Genomic DNA, 21,296 nt, shown 5'->3' with positions numbered 1-21,296 from the left:
ACATACATAGTTGCACTTTATTGGAAGCAATCATCTAGCAAGACAAGGATATAATTATTTGGACCCTCTAGCACTTCACAGTATGTTGTTATTAATTGACATCATTTTATAGAAACAACCTCCTAATAGGAAAGGATCACAAGAATTATTGATGAGAAGGTTCTTGAGTATATGGAAGAATATTGGAAAGAGCATATTCCAATAGAAGTTTACGGATGCAGTCTAGAATATTATGGAAGCAAGCATCAAATAAATTTGTTGGTTTAGTTGAAACATAAAGGCATAATTGAAGTATTTCTCATCTTTAGAAAGGAGCCTCATCATAGATATTTTCTCCATAGAATGTGGTAGTTTGTGATGGAAGTCGATTATATGACAGAATGAAGGAAAGAGGTATTCACATCTTTAGATAAGAACTCTTCTTTAGAAAGTAGAATTCATGTCTTCAGAGATATGGTAGGAAGAGATGGATGTAGAAAAATATTTGGAATCATGTGCAAGGTATGTATTAGTTAAAGGCTATATGAAACAAGGACTATTCCATATGGGTACTCAATGTATAAACACATGACAGTTGTGCAAAATACTTGGTGATATTGATCAACATCCGATGTGGGAGCTGCAAAGACCCTGATGGATACGATGTTGAAGCTTGAAAATTGATTTGCTTTAGGAACATATTAAATGATGTTTGCAAGCTAAAGAGCATGGAAAAAGGAACCGAGTACTATGTGAAAATAAACCAAGGAAAGGGATGTTGATATAAAAGGAAAAAAGTAGAAGTATTTGACATCATGACTAAAGGTAACTCTAATATTGATGATTTTTTTGAGATATGATTTGGCTACCTATTGCAGGAGTACAAGCTGGAAAGATAACAACTGAGATAATATATCTGCAACTGTTTCGATTAACTCAATCCAATGAACACATGGATTGAGTGGATATCATTGACGATAGCCTGAAAGAACATATGGTTATGTACACCATGAAAGGCATAAAAGGTAGCAATCAAGAAATAGTTTGTTGGTCATGATGGATGAAGATCAATTTCCCAAGATGGATAGAGAGATAGAATTAAGTTCTACATTAATTGGATCATGTCAATGACAAAAATGTTGGTTAAAAGTAATATAAACTTTTGATGGAACAAACCCTGTCATGAAGATGGATTAAGAAAGAGTTTGGCTCCATAACATCTAGGAAGGTCGAAGCTCATGAATGATGTGATATAGGAGCCATTACAGCAACTATTGAGGATCTCCATGGAAGAAGAAGAAGTTGATGTATCGATGAAGTATGATACAAGTTGAGGCTTGTGGTTGTGTCTTCCTAGTTAAGAGGGAGCAAGGATCTATCCCTTGTTTGAGAGGGAATGAGGATGGACATCATATTCTCTTCTATCATGTGTCATGCACTAGGCCATGACTGACAACCATACGTCTAGGGAAGACCATGGTAGGGAGAATGGAGAATTGGATAAAAATTTGGGATTGGTACTCCTTGAGGATTGGGAATCCAACATAGGAAATAGTCTCATGGTCCGACACTCTTTGAGGGTTGGACAGGGTATCCAAGAAAAGAGTGCTCGAAGAGGATCAATATTCTTTGAGGATTGGGAATGTAGAAATTATGGTGTAGATTTGCAACTTCTCATGAAGTTTTAATCAAAATCACAAGACACAAACCTACTCTACTTCTTTGTAGAAGTTAATTCACATTTTAGAACAAAAATTTCAGACATCTTCTTAAATGCATCTTCTTAAATGCTGACATCGACGAACATCAACCAAATCTTTTTTTTTAGTGATATCGTGATTTGTTTTATTTATTAAACTACAATATGTAATAGTAATCCATTAATTTCCAGGATATATTTTCAGATAACAAAAACGAACTTTAGTACTATTTACAATTGCAAATCTTATCCAACGACAATATCATCATTGCAAAATAAGAATGAAGCGCTCTACACTAATCATATCATAAATTAATAAATTTAATTCTTTTATAAAAATAAATTATTTCTGTTTTCTAATATAAACTTTATATATTGTAGTTTAATGTTTAATTAACCCTAACTTAAGGACAAGGTGAACGCATTAATGCCTTATACACCGTAGGGATAATAAAGCAACATATCGTTATTGACATTTATTAGTCCCTGCCATCTGGAAATGGGCAGGGACTATAGTAATCGAAAAGCCTTGCTTTAGCATTAGTTTCAATTTGTTCAACTCTGTTATACGGTGATTATTACAAAGTTCTCAAACGCGCTGTGCTGGGATAACCAAAGTCTTCGAAGTTATTCTGGTTTGCCATCTTATTTGGCCTCTTCCCGAGGCGGAAGAGGCTGGAGCATAGCCTATTTTGCTTTAGGCCCTGTTTATTATTACTAACCGTCAACGGTTTCATGTTAATGTTGACATTAGTTTGGATTATCAGCACAATCGTTTGCAGGTTAGGCTAAATTATTAGCACAATGGTTTGCAGGTTAGGCTATTTGAGCATGTTACCAGGTGTTGTGCAGCAGGTGCTGCAGGTGTCCATGCATGGCGGGAGGTGTCATGTTTCGTCCCCATTTCACGGGAGGTGTCATGTTTCGTCCCCATTTCACAGCCTTGAACGGGTTCTTATGGTGCTGCTTCGCTTGCCGTTTTTCCTGCTTTGCCATTTGACTTGTTTGCTGCAACTTATGGGGCTTACCCTGAACGGGTTCTTATGGTGCTGCTTCGCTTGCCGTCTTTCCTGCTTTGCCATTTGACTTGTTTGCTGCAACTTATGGGGCTTACCCTGAGACTGCTCCCAGGGCTTAGGACTCCCGACCAAAAGAAGACTGGAACTTAATGGGCTTAGCTGCGGTTGGATGGCAGGAAGAAGCCTTTTTCTGCAACAGGTACTAGATCTTCCATTGCCTTACAGGAAACTGGCCCTACATTTACAGGGCTTACCAAAGGGGAACTCCAGGTGAAGACCTTATTAAGCACTCCAATTGGGCTTGCTTCCCAAAGATCCTTAGCTTTCTCCCAGGAGTGATACAATGGCAATAGGAGAAATCCCACTATTACGGGCTCTAGGTCATCAATGCTCAGTTCAGAGGGAATCGCTCTGGAATGACATTGTATCTCAGGCCTCTGTGGTGAGGGGAAATCCACGACAGAGTAAGTGGGTCGAGTGATTGAGAATGAGCCGGGCGAGAGGGAGAAGCGAGGCCATGTCAGAAGACGATAGTACACACCGCAAATATTTTTGCATTGGGAGAAGAACATAGACGCCCCCCAACGCCAAATCCTCCTCAGGACGGAGGGCTGCGATGCGACGCCCTGCTTGGAGATCACTGAAATTGCACACAAATTGTTGGGGATTGTCCACCATCAGCTCTCCCACTTTAATTGCCTCCCAAAATTTTTGAATGCCACCATCGCTGTACCGTATAACTTTCGCTGCCGCGGTGGTTCTGCACGATTTAGCACAGCATAGATGATTCCCCATTGATTCTTATTTCTGGGGATTCTTATTTGTTTCCACTTAGCGTCCGCCTCACTGAAGATATTAATAACGAATTCGCTTCGTCTTCATCCGCCATAGACAGATCCCTGTCGCAGGTTCAATCCGCACGCTGCCCCATTTCTCCAAAAGCCGGTGCCTCCATTCAGCCCAGCCCAGCCCCTGTGCTCGGCCTACGAAGACGCGTATGCGTTCACCGACTAATCTTCCTGGTTCGTTCCGTTGTAGTCTTCATAGAAGTACTAATAATTTCAATTCCTCTACGCATTCTCATCTGAATGCGAGCTGGTTTTCCATGACGAATTCGCTGCTAAAAATTGTCGGTGTGGCGGGAGAATGGTTGAGGACAGCCCCCACGGCTCTTATATGCTCCTCCAGCCACCACATACGAAGGAGAAACTCTTTCAGCCGCGGCCCAGCAGGCTCTCCATATGACCGCGGCCCAAGATGCCTCTTGAAGATTGAATTGGGTCGTTCTTATTTCCAGGTTCAGTTTTGGCCCGCTTTGCTATCGTTTCTGTAATGTCCGATAATGCTAAAAAGAAAGAACGACATGTATAGTTGCAGAGCAGAATGCAGATTTCTTTACGGTTGTCGTCCATTTGATGATATATGGACAAAAAACTACTGCAAAGGAGCGTTGTTGTTTCACAAGGTTTCGTAAGCTTTGTTCACTGGAGGCGAGAGAAGCAGCGGCAGGTCCGAAGCCAGCAGTTTACCTCGCAGTTGAACATACAAATCCAGAGATTGTTGAAGCACTGATCGAATATCCAGTGGAATATCCACTTCGGCCACCTGCAGCACTGTCTCATCGTCCTGTGCGTGGATGCTCCGCCTACTGAAAAACGCAGATAATGCAGTTTCTTTGCCACTCCATGCACTGCTCCCAGTGCGCCACAACGCCCCTAATTCCAAACGCACAGGCACTGCCATGACCTTGCAAGCCTCCAATTCCTTCAACAACTTCTGCAAGGAAAGCTAAGAAAAGAGCATTGAAGTCACTAGCATGGACAGATATTTGAACGGCCTCATCTAGCTAGAGGTGGACAGAATGAGTCAAGCAACCAGATACTTCATTTCGATTAAATGAATTTGAAAGATGGTTTACATGATAGTTTAAGTGAGCTTTGATCTTACAACGAATGTAAGGTGACACTTGGTATTCATGCGGTAGCATGAAGTCCAGCTGCAGCGACTTTTATATTTTTATATATTCTAATTGTTATATTATTTTATTTAATACATTTTTATATAACTTTTAATTATTAGTTTTTTCTTTTTATTACCACTTGGTAGCCAGTTTATTACCACGTCCAATATTGTTCTCTTCTTTATTTTTGGAATACATATTTCTGTAAAACCCGGAATCGAGCTCAGCATTGAGGTCAACGTTTACAAATTGAACCATTTTATCTGTTTTTGTCCTGATTACAGCAAAATACCCATTTTTTTTGAGGTTCGAATGCACTATTAAAGTAGAATAAGCAGAAAATGGGGAAAAATAGGTTTGGGAATGCAAGGGCTGATTGGGCTTGAATGGACTTCTGGTGGCTCTGATTTGTCTGTGCTTATCTGGAATTTGAGAATTCTGTTGCGCTCAGGGGATAGAGCAAACCCTCTTCCTTGCAGCGCAAGCACCCCTTCAAGGATCGTGTAATAATATATTTATGTACAATATGCAATTTTCAATTCTATTATTCCCAGTCCTTGCATGACCCACCAAATTCCTACCTAGATTTGGTGGGTGTCGAGCCTGTAATTGGCGGATGGGGTTATCGGCTAGCGTGATTCGAACCCTGTACAGGTCTGTCCTTTGAATTTTTTTTAATATGTTTTTAACTCCGCAACTTTTTATTTCTCTGTTCGAGTTTTATACGTGTATTGGCTTTTGAGAGGGGGGTTCGAGTTTTTATGGAGAATTTACAGAAGTTTTTGAAGTTATTTTGGCGTTAATTAACATTATCTCTTGAAATTTTTAAAAATTTCTCGAGCTTAAGATTTCTTTGTTTTTTCAAATTGCCTTTTTTCTTTGGTGATGCCTTTAGTTTCATTTTATGCGTAGCTGTATAGCTTATAGGAGATGCTTTGGCACTCCTATGGCACTACAGGAATGTATCTCTTCCATCAAATGCTTCCAGAACTTGCATATGGACTAATCTGCTAATTGGCCACATCATCAGGCAACATGTTCTTTGTAGTGATTTAACCTCTGGCTCTTTGAGAAGGTTACCTACTTGATTTATCACTCGATACATATTCAATTTGATATTCGTTATATGGTTCCCCATTTTTGTGATCAGGTAACATTACCCTTCGGAATTTTGTTTCCTGCTATCTGCATCCATTGTGTATTTAATAGATTGTGAGTTCTTAATTGGATTTCAAACCTAGCTAGACTGCCCAGCCATATTCTGAATGTGTTTCTTGACTAATTGTTTTCATTTGATTCGAGCATTGCTGGGTAACATTACCTTGGATGGTTTACAGTTTGGTTTATCAGGGTTATGTGGCTACTGCAGATTTGTTCCCAGTTTACTTTGAGAACTTTACGAAATTGTTTACTAGAAGCCTTGTTATGTTACAGATTTATGGACAATGACTGTCCCTATGGAGAATTCGCCTACTCAGATGGCAAAGGATGCAGTTCAGCGCCGCTATAATAAGGTATGATTCCTCTTTTTTGTTTTTTATTAGGGTGCAGTCTTTTGTGGTCCACCTTGCTTTTCAATGCATGTGGTCTTATACGATCTGATATTTGTGTTCTACTGCATTTTCAACATTAGATCGGTTAGATATATAAAATGCAGTGGCTAGGTTTGTACTTTTAATTCATTGCATATTTTATGCTGGTTAATTTCCAGGCCATTGAATTGGAACAAAGGTTGAGAAATTCAATCCAGGCAAAGACCCCATCTGATCCCAATATTTGGGGTCAGATGCGTGAGAATTATGAATCTATAATACTTGAAGATCATGATTTTTCTGAAGCACATGAAATTGAGCATGCACTTTGGCACTTGCATTATAAGCGAATTGAGGAGTTCAAAGCTCGAATGCGAAGTACTGCAATGGCAACTAATAGTAACAATCCATCACAGGGAGGCAAAAGTGTTGTGAGGCGAGATCAAATTCATAAAATCTGATCTGTTTTCAAAAGTTTTCTTTCTGAGGCAACTGGATTTTATCATGAGTTAATTTTAAAGATCAAAGCCAGATACAGATTTCCGGTTGATTACTTTTCTCATCAAGGTGAAGATTATTTGGGATCAATAGAAGATAAAACCAAGTCTGTGGATTTGAGGAAAGCTCAAGTTTCTTGTCATCGTTGTTTGATATACTTGGGTGATCTTGCCCGCTACAAGGAACTTTATGGAGAAGGGGAATCTTCAGGCCGTGATTTTCCAGTTGCAGCAAGCTACTATGTGCAGGCTGCCTCACTTTGGCCATCAAGTGGAAATCCCCATCATCAGGTTTGATCTCAATTTGTGGGTCTGTTCTTGTTAGTATTTCTTAGTTTATCTGAATCTGCCTCCAAAGTGAGCAAACTAAAGTATTAATTTGCTGTGGAAAGTAACTGGACGTATTATTGTTATATTACTGTAGCACCTATTCTAGAATTAATTTATCTTTGTATTATTAAATCATATTGATATCAGAGGAGCAGATGTTTTTATTTATTTTTTATTCTGGCATTTTCTCTTATTAACTAGTTTTAACTTGAAGCATTTTCTCTTATTAACTAATTTTAACTTGAAGCAGAGACTTGCTGCCTCGCAGCTTCCCTTGTTAAATTATTTATTGCGCTATACTTAATAATTACCCCACAACGAATCATATGAATTAGTAATATGAAATATACATCAAAGGGAATATTTTAATACAATAAACCAGCCTATAATTGTTGAAAATTATTAAATTATTTAGTGCGTAATATATAAATAATCACCCACCTCTATCGATATTTGTGATGTTTTGTTTTGTTTGATTTATGATATCCACATAGAACTCATTTTATTTCGAAGTCAAAGGAAATTTATAATTAGCATATTTTGAAGGGGTGAATGACAATGTTGAAGTAGGGGTGGCAAGTGTGGGAACTTTTTTTTATTAATTTATTTTTGAGTTTGATAAGATCATCAACAATTAGGTAGAAGGTCACAATTTTTTTAAAAATTTACTTGTATTTTTTTTCCACATCTAATATTTGATTATAGTTGTTATTTAGAAATTATCATTAGACGCATTCATTTTAGATTTTTTTCACGTGACCTTTCACTCAATCCTCTTCTCAATCGAATTTGAAAGTGATGTATGATATTAAATTATGATCGCCCTATATTTGAATGATAAGGTGACTCATCACCCCCATCCCATGACGATGACAAGTGAAAACGTAATTTGGAGAAGGCAGAAGTTTAAGCACATGCTAACGAATTTGAAGGGCATCAAGGCTTGTGAGCTCTCGTCTGAATCTCGAGATGAAACTTACAATGGGAAGGAGGACACAACACTCGTATGGTGCACCAATGAGCTAGATAGAACCCCTCCCATGTGGAAATTGAGTTCAAATTCAAGATCCTTCATGGGCAATCTCTGTTTTCCCTGTGGGTGGATAATATGATCTTGGGTTATGTTGAGGCTTCGACAATCTCCTCGTAATTTTTTGATATTACGGGCCCTCTATTTAAATTTTGGCTAGTATCGCTTCTATAATGCATTAAATTTGTTAATTTTAGGTGATTTTCACTTTTCTTAGTTTAGGGTTTTAATTGTTTCATTGTTTTCATTTTGTCGCTAGCTTTTCAATAGTTCAAGTTCTGCTTCATTTTGACTTATGGTTTGAAAGACATCCCTGGTAAAAGTTTGGTTTACTGTCTCGACATTAAAATATGTAAATATGTATTTAACATTTTTGTTTCATAAATTGTATAACTTTTAATGAATTAAACTATGTAAATATTTATTTATTTAACTTTAGTTAAATAATTAATTATTGGCTAATTAATATGTAGATCTGAAACTGCTCATGAAATTTACTAAAACACAAGAGTCAAATCTACTCTACTATTCTGCAAAATTCAATTGATGATTGACAACACAAATCATAAACATGCAAGACGAATTTTCACATGCACAAAGATTTATCTACGGGAAAACACTTGCTCAAAACCCATTCCTATCTGTATTGCATTAATCAAAGAATAAATATGAATACATATGCTTGCTCAAGCCTGAGCTTAACCTGCAAGTGTATAGTCTATCTCTCTACCTGACTGACTAACCTTGGCCAACGCTTAGCAAAATTTCAAACCCTCCAAGATCTTATTTCCTTACACTGTTCCTTGAGGAAATTAGCCCCTATTATTTAGGAAATTCTCTCAATTAGATTGTGCAATTCCTCTAGGTCCTTCCTCTAACTGCATGCACCACCTGTACACATGGGAATAGTATAACACTGATAGTACACTACCTTGGATTCTCCATCTCAACTGGGTAACTCGAATTCTCTGCATGCAACAATTATTTTGGGTTGATTGATCAGTGAACTGGTTGATCATTGAGTGTGGTTAACGTTCCACTTCCAACTTGACCTCCACTAGTTCCTCTTGCACTTAGAACTAGTTTAACTAATCACAACTCAGTTTAACTGAAATATATTGCTAAAAATTAGCAATCAATCATACTGAACTAAACTCAAGCTTCCCCAACTCCAATTAACTAAGTTAACCGAGTGACAAGTCCCATGTCACATTAGTTAGCTACGTCCAAGATTTATGCTGAAATAAAAATTAGAATTTTCTCTAGTCTGACGAAGGCAAAGTCAAACTGAGATTTTCTTGCTACAATTTTCAACACTCCCTCTCATCAAGAAAGGGATTATCAACTACCCCTTTCCTGCACCTGTGGAAATCGAACTTCCCTCTTAACAAGGCCTTTATCAAAATGTCAACATCTTGTTCCTCTGCCGGAATGTACTACAACAACATTATCCGCCTTTACACACAATCCTGTAAATGGTGATACCAGATATATATATATGCTTGGATTGATCATGAAAAATAGGATTTTAAAAGAGCTTGATGAAACTCTGATTATCGCAGTAGATCATAGTTGAATCCATCATATGACTAAATAATCCAACAAGTATCTTTCTCATCTAGATCGCTTCACATGCTACTTGACTTGCAACCATGTATTATGCTTCTGCCAAGCTTAGTGCCACAAATATTTTCTTCCTGCTATACAAAGAAACTATTGCAGACTCAATATTGGAAATTCCACATGATGTACTCTTCTGGTTTGATGGACTCCCCGCCCAATCTGCATCTGTGAAGCCATAAAAATTCACTCTCTCTGTCCATTTGTACCATAATCCAAACTGGGTAGTGTCTTTGAGGTACCATAGAACATGCTTAGCTACTCTCCAAAATAGTTTGGTTGGCCTAACCATAGCTTGGCTCAGCTGGTTTACTACATAGCACATATATGGTCGTGTGTTCACAAGATACATCAGTGAACCCGCCAACCTTCGGTAAAAAGTAGCAACCACTTCCTCACCTAAAGTGGCATCCTCCTTTCTCTAGTTGGTCACTAGAGGTGTTTCTATGGGTTTGAATTTTTCCATGCATAACTTTTGAAGTATTTTGCTGGCATACTCTCCATGAGAGAAGAACAATTCCCCATCACCTTCCCATACTTTTGATTCGAGTAAGTAGTGCATGAGACCCATGTCCTTCATTTCAAACACTCTTGCAAGGTCCTCCTTGCAAGATTTGATTAGCTACTCATCACCAGTCAAAATCAAGTCATCAACATATTAGAAAATAATCAACAATTTACCTTCTACCAAAATATGAGAGAGGTTTGCATCCGCTTCACTTTTGGTGAAGCCAAAACTAGTGAGATAGCTATCAATACTGGTGTACCAAGTGCATTGTGCTTTCTTGAGATTGTACAATGCTCGATTAATTTTGCACACATGAGACTCTCGATCAAAAGTCTCAAAGCCTTTTTGTTGGTTGATATACACCTCCTCCTCAATAACTCCATTGAGGAACATTGTTTTCACCTCCATCTGGTAGATCTTCCACCCCATTTGTGCAACCAAAGCAAGGATTGATCTAATGGATGAGGACCTTGCTACAGGAGCAAAGGTCTCCACATAGTCAATCCCCTCAACATGCGAGTACCCCTTGGACATAGATCTAGCCTTGTCCTTTTCTATTCTTCCATCTGCTGCATGCTTTACCTTGAAGATCCATCTCAAACCCACAAATGATTTGTCTGCAGGTCTTGGGACTACTTCCCAAACACTGTTGTGTACAATGGATTCATATTCCTCCACCATTAAATCGACCCATACTAGTTTCTCTACTGCTTCCTCAAAAAAGGATGGCTCAATCTCTACAAGCTCAATCATTAGAGCCATGTAGCCAATGTATCAACCTTGTGACCTTCTCTGCCTGTGATGACTTGGAGGAGCACCCACATTCTCCCTTGCATTCTGCACAAGTCTCTTAGCTTCCCTGATCCTTTTCCTAACTTCTTTGGATGGTTCTACTTGAGTTACTGTCTCCACTCTCTACTCTTCAACTTGTGGCTACTCCACAACTTCTTGAGGTTCCTCCTTTGGAGTTAAAATCACCTCTTCTGGTGGGATCTGAAGCTCCCTCTCAAGAGAGCACCACATGGCTTTGTCTTCATCAAATTTTACACCCCTTTGCACAATTATCATTTTGAGGTATGAAAAATACACACGGTAGTTGTGAGAAGTTTCTATGTAAACCACAAATACCCACAATTCTATTGTCGACTCTAACTTCTTCCTTGATTCTTTGGAGACATGGTAGTAAATAGAGACTCCAAAAATCCTAAAGTGTGACACATATGGATTTCTCCTTGAGAAATCCTCCTCCCATGTAATCATGCCAAGAATATTATGCCTCGACCCATAAATGTAGAGGTAGGCCTTGATCATGCAACATTGCCCTCGCTACTCCCACAATGCTACAATTATTCATCTCAACCAACCCATTCTTCTATGGGTTATGGGGTGTTGTAAACTCTCGTTGAATGCCTTCTTTTACACATTTTTTTTTTAAATTCATTCGAATACGTACTCACCTTTATTATCGCTCTTGAGAGCCTTCACCTTAGTTCCCATTTCTTCCTCAACCAATGCCTTTAACTCTACAAATTTTGAGAATGTCTCATCCTTCTTCCACATGAATAATCTCTAGCATTTATGTGAGAATTCATCAATAAAATGAAAAAATATTTGTGCTTGGAAGTGGAGGCTATCGAGAAAGATCCACATACATCATAGTGGATCCTTTTAAGGACTGCATCTGCTTGTTATCCTGATCATGGAAAGTGGCTTTTGTGTACTTCCCCAAGGTACACCCTTTGCGTGTATCCTGCTGCTCTAGTGCCCCTTTGGGAAGGCCCATGGTTCTTTGCTGCATGATCTTCAAAGCGCCATGATGTAAATGGCCTAGTCTTCTATGCCAAAGTTCACTGACATCGCGACTCTGCACCTTCTCTGCCTTTGTGCTCAATGCAACACAATCCTCCACATCTAACTTGTACATGTTCTTCACATGAACCCCGATCTGCTTCACCTATCTAGTGGCTATGTGTCTCAAGAATTCCTTTCCTTTGTTGAAGTTCATATCATAACCATGGTCTTCCAAAATTGCAACGAAGATGATATTTTTATTTAGACTCGAAACAAACATCACATCCTTGATTCTGAGAGGGGAGTCTAACTCCCTCTAAAAGATGACTATAACAATCTCGGTCATGTTGTAACTTCCATAATCTCCCACCTCGATGTGCATCTAGAGATATTTCTCCTCCAAATCACTAAAAATTCTCTATTCCCCGTCATGTGGAATGAGGCACCACTGTCCAAGTACCACACACTCCCCATCATTGTGCTTGCCATGCATGCAATGAGAGTAAAGTCAAGCTCAAATTGTGAAGCCAAAGCTTCACCTTCTACTCCTCTTGAGGTCTTCTTGCTTGTATTCTTGTGTGGACACTTCATGGCATAATTCCCGAATTCATGACAGTGAAAGAAATTGATTTTGGACAAGTCTTTCTTCTTGCCCCCTTGACAACATTCTGCGTTGGATTAGGATTTCTTCCCTTTTACCTTCTTTGCATTCTAGCCAAGGTAAAATTTTATTTATCCTCGCCCTTGGATGAAGTCCCATCTCTAGTATTTTGCCTTATTTCCTCCTGCACTAAGTCGGACCAAAGGCACTCCCAATTTGGTATTTTCTCCCTCCCATTCATCGAATCTTGGTAGTTGTGCCAAATCTTGTGAAGGTCTAGAAGGGCTAGGCTTGCCAAATCATCTTCTATGACAATAACAACACTTGACCAAGTTCATCACAACATTGTGTGAACCTTCTCAGGTACTATGGAATAGTTTCGTTCTTCTACATCTTGATATTTTGAAGTTTTTCCTTGAGCGCCAAATTCTTGTGGTCATTACTATTTTAGAAAATATTTGTCAGTGCTTTCCACATTTCATACAAAATCTCTTTCCCGTGGAAATTTGAGACAATGTGGTCTCATACTACCTCCAATAAGATTCACCTCGCCTTGGCCACACACTTCTTCCATTCTGCTAGATCCTGAGCGTCAACCGTTGTTGGTTTCAAGATGTCATTGTCAATGAATTCCTTTAATATATTATCTTCCAGCACTGCCTCCATGCGGTCCTTCCAAGCAACATCATTCTAGCTTCCCTGAAGGCATACTCAAGTCTTAGTTCATAGAATTTCATCCTTCAAGCTCAAAAGATTTGATCCTTCAAATCCGATCCTCCTCCAATAACAACTTCAAAATTTCTAATCTACTATGAATCCTGCTCTAATACCATGTAGAAATTAATGTGTAGATCTGAAACTGCTCATGAAATTTACTAAAACACAAGGCTCAAATCTACTCTACTATTATGTGGAATTAAATTCACGATCAAGAACACAAATCATAAACATGTAAGAATAATTTTCACACATGCACAAAGATTTATCTAGGAGAGAGCAAGTGCTCAAAACCCCTTCCTATCAGTATTGCATTAATCAAAGAATAAAGATGAATACATATGCTTGCTCAAGCCTAAGCGCAACCTACAAGTGTATAGTATATCTCTCTACCTGATTGACTGACCCTGACCAACACTTAGACATTTTCAAGCCCTCCAAGATCCTATTTACTTGCACTATTCCTCGAAGAAATTAGCTCCTATTATTTAGGAAATTACCTCAATCGGATTGCACAATTCCTTTAGGTCCTTCCTCTGACTACATGCGCCATTTGTACACATGGGAATAGTCTACAACTGATAGTACACTACCTTGGAATCTCCATATCAATTGGATAACTAAAGTTCTCTGCATGCAACAATTATTTTGGGTTGAATTCTCAGTTAACTAGTTGATCACTGAGTGTGGTTGAAGTTCCACTTCCATAACTTTACCTCCACTAATTCCTCTTTTAGTTAGAACTATTTTAACTTACCATAACTCAATTTAACTGAAATAGATTGCTACAGAATCAAAAATTAATAATATTGAACTAAACTCAAGCTTACCCAACTCGAATTAACTGAGTGACAAGTGCCATGTCACCTCAGTTAACTACGTCAAAGGTTTCTGCTGAAATGGAAATTCAAATTTGTTCTTGTTTGACCAAGGAAAATTTAAACTTATATTTTCTTGCCGCATTTTCAATAGTTTTTGATAATACAGAGGACGAGAAGGCCATCTGTGAAGTTGAGTAATGGTTTTGGGGTAGTTGGTTTCTTCATGCATCCTTGGACTCCCACTTTTGATCCAACAATGGCATCAATCTCCACAACCCCAGTTTGGGTAAGAATTCTGAACCTTCCCTTGCATTTATGGAATCTTGCATCATTTTCCTCCATTTGGAATGCATTGAGAATGTTTTATCGCCGTTGTTTTGAAATAGAAAAAAATTACAAGACTAATTATACCCACATTTGTGTGGAGATGGACTTCAACAAGTGTTTTCTTGTGGAGATTACTTTGACAGCTCCAAACTATGTTTGGGGTCTAAAAGCTCGATTATGAGAATATTTCATTTCAGTGTAGAGAATGCTATGAAATGGGGCATGCAATTAAAAACTTCCCCAAACGTTCTCAAAGTAGCAAAGATCGAAAAAATCGTAAAGGTCCAAATGGTGGGAAGGAGCACAAGGTGATCACTATACGATATACAAAGAGGAAGAGCTTCAAGACAAGAAAGAACTAGAAGACAAGAAGGAAGTAGATACAACCAAAGAAATCACATCCATGACAACATAATCTAAGAAGGAAAAATCACATGCCAATGAGGATCCTTTGGTCGCCACTAAGGATTTACCGGATGTAGCGTTAGTGGAAAATTGGCAATCCCTCATGAAACATGTGTCTCCTTTAGAAACCACAATGAATAATGTTGAAAAGACAACTTCTTGGGAAGATAAGGTGGATGAGGAAGATCTCAAGAATATTATCATACACTTGTTGAAGAATGATCTGCCAAAATTTGTAGAAAATGCAAGTTGGACTCAAGTTGGGAAGAAAGGAAAAAGTTTTTCACCAAGAAAATAAAGAAGTTAGACTAGATCAAGTACAATTAGTGAAAAATGGAATGTAAATGTGTCTGGATATTGGGGTTTTTTGGGAAAATTTTTACTTGGAAAGGGACTAAATTTTTTGTGTCATGGGGAACTTGCTTGAGGGTTTGGATTGAGCCTCCGTGCTCAATCTCATTTGCAAGCCTTGGATATCTTTGAAACATGTAAATGGTTCTGACCATGTATCCAATTGTTTTAACATAAATTCTACTTGTTCTGTTAAAAGATAATAATAACACACACACACACACATATATATTGTAAGCTTGGTAGATCCTTCCTTTGCATTAATTAATCAATAAGCAAGTTACAACCACATAAAACAGGTTAGGTGGCATCGACTTTCCCAACAGGAAACCAAGTTTGTTGGCCACCTAACTGCATGATAAGCCATCAAGTAGCAACAAACACTGAGTCTTTATATCCAAGCTATATAAGTTTGATTATCATGTCCTTGTCCATACTCGATTTTCCTATAAGCATATATCACTGTAAACTGAAAAGTAAAAGCTATCCATATAACTACTTATAAAAAATGACTGAAAGAAAAAATTCTAATCATCTTGCTGGGAAGAGGCAGATTTGACTGGAGCCAGATATTTGGCATTGGAACCAGGAACTATGTCTATGAGAACAGACAAGGGAAGTGTTTCTCCATGTGGCTAAGGCGTCCTTCGTGTTTCTGCATTTGAAATTGTAGCTTATGGAAATATTGTTTGTAAATGGGAAGTCTTATACATTAGTCGCCATGCTCACCGAAATTTTCTCCATGGACTTTCCCAGGAGACTTTTCATAAGCCAATACAAACACAGAGTCTGATTGAATTGTGTCACTCACCCTCAAGTGTTTCGAGGGTCTGGGATGAGGATTCACTATTCTTCCATCTCTATCTCAGTTGTGCTAGCCTGGCGGTTCAAATCAGCTTCCCATTCCTTTATCAATCTTCTAATCTCCTCGCTAGTCCCCTCCTTGTATGCTGAGGCCACTTCATTGATAAGGTTAGTGACTAGATTTCTGCCGTGTTTCCCTCCCGAGGAGATGTGTTCATTTTCCTATTCAGCCACTCGAGGTCTCTTGCCTTGGCCCCGAGTCTTCGATGTTCTATCCATAGCCACACAGTCCTGAAGCCTGTTAATCAAATAAAACTTGGCAATTCCCTGTGCAGGTGAGGAGGCGAGTCTCACAACCTCTCATGCCCAGGAAGGCTTACCTCATTGTGTACATGTACTAGAAGAAATAAACCAGAATTGACGAAAAATTATGCTTTGTCTTTCCATCGCCTGCAGGCCCTACCACCCACTGAAGTCCACCACCCTGACTGTGCATGCAATCTTGTGCCCCCCAAGTCCTTTTGCATAACAAACAAAATTTAAAATCCCGAACCCAGTATGACCCTTGCAGACGCTTCGACCCAGGCTATGGGTGTGGAACCCCGACAACCAGCCAACCCCAGGCCCTTTAGCAAAGCAACCCAAAACGCAAATTCCAAGCCCCTCATAACCAATTCCAACATTTTTGTGACCAATCCCCCAACCTAGGTAATGCAGCACCACCTCAACAACCCTGCAGACTCTAGGGTGGCTCATCCCCTCTATAGTGACCTTGTAGGCATTTCGACGCAAGCCTTGGTTACACAGCCCTAAGAGCTAGCCATCTAAAGACCCATTTGCCAAACAACCTTCACCCAACAATCCGAGTCTAGCATAGCCAACTCCAGTTTCATGCCAATTCCCAGACCCCAGATGAGACTGCCCCGCAACAACGACCCCGCAGACCCTTCGACCCAACCCTTGGATGTACGACCCCATAAGCCATCCAGCCATAAGAAAGAAAGCTTCAACATTAAAACAAACATTAACAATATCCCAACACCCGACCCCCTAGTCTTCGAACCAAACTAGACAATAGCATTCCCCAGGGTTGACACCCCTGCCCCAGAGCCAAATTAACCCCATGCGAGAGAGGAAAATTTCATAGCGAATTGACACCAAAGAGGTTCCAGTGGGGCTAACGTTCTTCTTCCAGACTACCGATGCCAGACAATTCCCCCAGCCCAATTTCCCCCCACGCGCCAGCCAATTTCCCCCATGCAAAACCCAAATACCAAACCAAACACAAGGGAGCATGATGGAGGGGAGAAAAAAACAGTTACGTACCTGATTGCCTTCGTTTGGAGTTGATGGAACCTCCATCGCTTCTGGAGACGTTGCACTGAATTGTTAGCAGAGTCCCCCTGCCTCAAACACTCTACCACACTTGCTTGGCCACGGAGATTGCCCACACCCTTCTCACTATATTCACCACCATCTAGAAAACTTACCTAAAAACCTCTGCCACCTTCCTCTATGTTGGTAACCTTATGCATGCATAAGGCCACTGCACCCATTGCCTCGAGCATGTGGGGGGTGGTGGCATTGTACCTTAACGTACTCTTCATTAAAACTGTCTTGATGGGGTTGCCCTCGGTGCACACCCCCAATCAAAAGAAAATAATAATAATAATAATTAAAAAATTAATTAATAGAATTTCAATATAATTATTTATTAATTAATTTTATTTATTTAATTTTTATTAATTTTTCAATTTATATTGTAAATATAATATGAAATTATATATATATATATATATATATATATATATATATATATATATATATATATATATAGATATCTATATATATATATATATATATATATATATATATATATTGGTTGATAAGTGGGTGAATCCTGAAAATCACTCTTACCCTGTGGCTGAGAGGCCACGACTCAGGGGCGTCTAAGCCGTCAAAGTCACCCGGGGATCGCACCCGGCCTGAGCCGCACCAGCGAAAACCATGCTGGATTTTTTGGTATCGGCGAGACTAGAACTGGTGACCTTTGCTTATGGAGCGCCTTAACAACGTGCTCCTTCACCAACTGTTCTAAATCTCTTTAATGAAATTATATATATTTGAAATATATAAAATAATTAATTAAAACAAAATATAATAAATAAAATTATATATAAAATAGAATTAAAATAATTAAAAAAAAAAAGTATTTAGAATCATAGCAGTTGAGCATCCCTGGAGTGACATCACCCGAAAGGTTTATCCCCAGGGATTTCATTCAGAGTCCCGACGAATCCACCTAGGGATAAATTCTCAGGGTGACCTCGCAGGAAGGAGACACATGAAAGGTTTATGAAATATTTTAAAACATAGTGGAGAGAGGGTCCCACATGGGCACCCTCATCCACTACCTTCTTCCAATACATACATGCCCCTCCTTTTAAGTTTAAACCATTTGTACATTAAACCAAAGTCACTGTGCAAACTCCCTCCACCCTTTGACTTTTTACATTTTTAATTATATTTGTTTTTGCTTTATTTTATTTTTATTTATTTAATTTTATTTCAAATATTTTTAAATTTAATAAATCTAAAACATTAATAAAATGCTCAACACTGTTATAACTAGATTTGAATTAGTTTTGATGACTCAATTTTGGAAGACAATATCTAGAATTCTACTCCACCAAATGAGGCAAATGAGGGCTTTTTGGAAATCTATTTCCATGGAGAACAATCTATCAAGACTAATTCAAGAAAATCTAAGCGTTTACTATCCCAAAAATTCATCACAAGTGAAGGCCATGAATTTGCAACTAAAATTAATTTCCTGAGTTTGTTTTGGAAGAATTTCTTTGGTTAGGAAGATTTGTTGTCACTAACTCATTCCCATATTGTTCAAATGCCAATCTTTTCTCCACAGGAAAGCAAGGGAAAACATGAATTTGGTTTTATTAATTTATCAAGTTGTATTTGAATTTGTTAATTTGTTTTTTCATAGATTTAGAAATATGAGTTTTCTCTTCATTTTTAATTGGTTTTAATTTTTAATCTTGGTTATTTATTTGCAAGGAATTTGTTCCAAGGGATTAATCCCAAGAGTCTTTAAGCAATAGGATTATAACAACAAACCAACAAAAGAGATATACAATTCTAAAATTAGGAATCAAAATTTCTTTTCAACATCTCTCCTTTTGGGAATTTCATTTTTGTAAATTATAAATGAGAATTTGGAGAAGGAAAAAGGGGTTCCCTTGTTTTGCAAGCAGGGTACTCTTTACACTACCAGGAAGAGCATCTTTTCCTGTTGATAGATTAGGAATACTCATATTTGAGTTTGGGAGTTTTCCTTTTAAGATTAGATCATTTTTGTAGAGGTAGATCATGCACTATTGCAACTTCATTCTCTACTGATAGAGATGAATTTTTTAGGAGGACTCTTGGAGCAATTAACTGTAAAGATAGAGAATGAGATCAAGGTTTAAGATTGTATTTCAAATAATTTTATTTGGGAATAAAACATTATTCTTTTATGGCATATTTGTGCCCACAATTACATGTTTTAACACTATTGTTGAATATATGGATCTTTGTTTATTAGCTCAACTATTTGATCTAATAATTACATAGATTGATCATTTGTATTTTGATTTTCTCTTGCATCTAATCGGATTTCTGAGTAACTACTTACGCAGAATTTTTTCAGTGTAAATCGATTTCATTGTCATCAAATTATGTGAACTATTTCCATGTTTTAATAGCTCAACTCTTACTATTTTTATCTCTAAAACAAAGCATGTGATGCATTAAAGATATTAGCTATTAAAACTACTTCATCAACTCGATATTTATTAAAAAACACATGTTAAACCCTAATCATTTTTAATATTTTCACTTGGTATTTAGGAACTATTTCCTATGTGGCGAGTTAGAGTATTTTTCTTTGTTTTTATGCATTAGCAAGTAGGCTCGCATTTAGATTTAGATTTAATTCTCCTTTTTTAGAAGTCTCCTTACATAGGAGGAATTCCATTGGTGGATTGGGTAAGCCCTTATGTTAGCTTAAGAAACGTTTTCTTGCAAGCTAGCTGCAAGAGGGTAAGTCGGATTGCCTCTTCTTATTAATGTTAATTAGAGAGATCATAAGTCAACAGAGAAAGTGAGGAGTTACTGGACCTATTTGAACCAATTGGAATCACCACCATAAATGGATAAAGGCCTAATTTGGGCCTTGACCGAGTAATCTCCCCAATGTTGATAATGGTCATTTTTGGCCATCAACAGGTTACAATGCATGGAACTAAGAACAGATCCTATTATGGATAGTTAGTTTGGACTCAATGGTGAGTTGGTGATTGTGTTTCGACCTTTCCAGTTGGCATGGATATGGGAATGGTGGCTCTAAGGGATTGGCAAGGATTTCTTTGTCTCTTGTCCCACCCTTTTAGATGATATATCTCATTGGTGTCATGGAATTCACCATCCCATTCTTAGCAAGTGTGTTTGTTGAAGCCCCATGTGGAGACTTGATTATCCTTCATGGTTGTATTGGGTTGTTGTCAAGGTGAATTGATTGGGGTGGTGGAATTTTCTTTAAAAGTTTTGGGGTTTAGAAGTCAATGACCAAACTTAACATCTTTTGGAGGGGAATTTTGACTCTGCCATTCTATCATGGTACCATGTCTTTGAATTTCATTGCTTGGCTGGGGAAAGTTAGTTGGGTGCTCCTTTTCACCATAGACACAAGGTGGATACCTTCTAATTTTAGCGTGTTTAGAAAAAAAAAATCTCCCTTTTCTTAGGAGCAAGACATCAAGGACCTTTAGGATGAAATGATGAAAATTTAGCTCAAGCAAAATAACCTCGCTATTGCAATGTTCACAACGATGGCTATTCTTGTTGATTATAAATTAAATCTTTGGCAAGAAAAAGATGAGACCAATAGCCTGACACTGCAAGTTGAAGCACTGCAAATTACTTCTGTTGCGACGACTCATTCTTCTATTTTTGTACCTGACTTTTTTTAGGTTGATGAGTTTTTCCTTTCGATCTAAATATATTGGCACTTTCTATGGAGCAAGTTCCTACTCAGGAGGAAGGAAAGTCTTCTTTTAAATTTATTGAATATATGGAAGTATTGGTAATGTCTAATTTTAGGGGTCTCTGTGAAGTATATACTACACGGATTTATAGTGTATCCTTTTATGTCTTAAAACTATGCTAATACTCCTAACACTATGAACAATTGGTAGCTAATATGCATTTCAGCCACTTTTTATACCTATAATGTAACACTGCACCC

At 38.1% G+C, this 21,296-nt stretch overlaps 2 protein-coding genes across 2 annotated transcripts; one reads left to right on the top strand and one right to left on the bottom strand.

The window, feature by feature from the left end:
* Positions 1 to 3,126: 3,126 nt before the first annotated feature.
* On the bottom strand, positions 3,127 to 3,492 carry LOC149251512 (uncharacterized). Its single transcript, XM_089453909.1, has one exon. The coding sequence runs from the start codon at positions 3,490 to 3,492 to the stop codon at positions 3,127 to 3,129; it is 366 nt and encodes a 121-aa protein (XP_089310035.1).
* A 2,398-nt stretch (positions 3,493 to 5,890) lies between these two features.
* LOC149251511 (nonsense-mediated mRNA decay factor SMG7-like) lies at positions 5,891 to 6,929 on the top strand. The gene is made up of 2 exons (XM_089456539.1): positions 5,891 to 6,171; positions 6,369 to 6,929. Exons 1-2 carry the CDS (start codon positions 6,103 to 6,105, stop codon positions 6,648 to 6,650), a joined length of 351 nt encoding a protein of 116 aa, XP_089312665.1. The 5' UTR covers positions 5,891 to 6,102; the 3' UTR covers positions 6,651 to 6,929.
* Positions 6,930 to 21,296: the final 14,367 nt, after the last annotated feature.

The sequence above is a fragment of the Pinus tabuliformis genome, chromosome 7 (genome assembly GCF_031772625.1).
Source record: "Pinus tabuliformis cultivar Carrire ecotype Pingquan chromosome 7, CPIR1, whole genome shotgun sequence".
Classification (NCBI taxonomy): Eukaryota; Viridiplantae; Streptophyta; class Pinopsida; order Pinales; family Pinaceae; genus Pinus; species Pinus tabuliformis.
The sequence above is the reverse complement of the archived record's forward strand: the minus strand, read 5'-3'. Positions and strand labels throughout refer to the sequence as shown.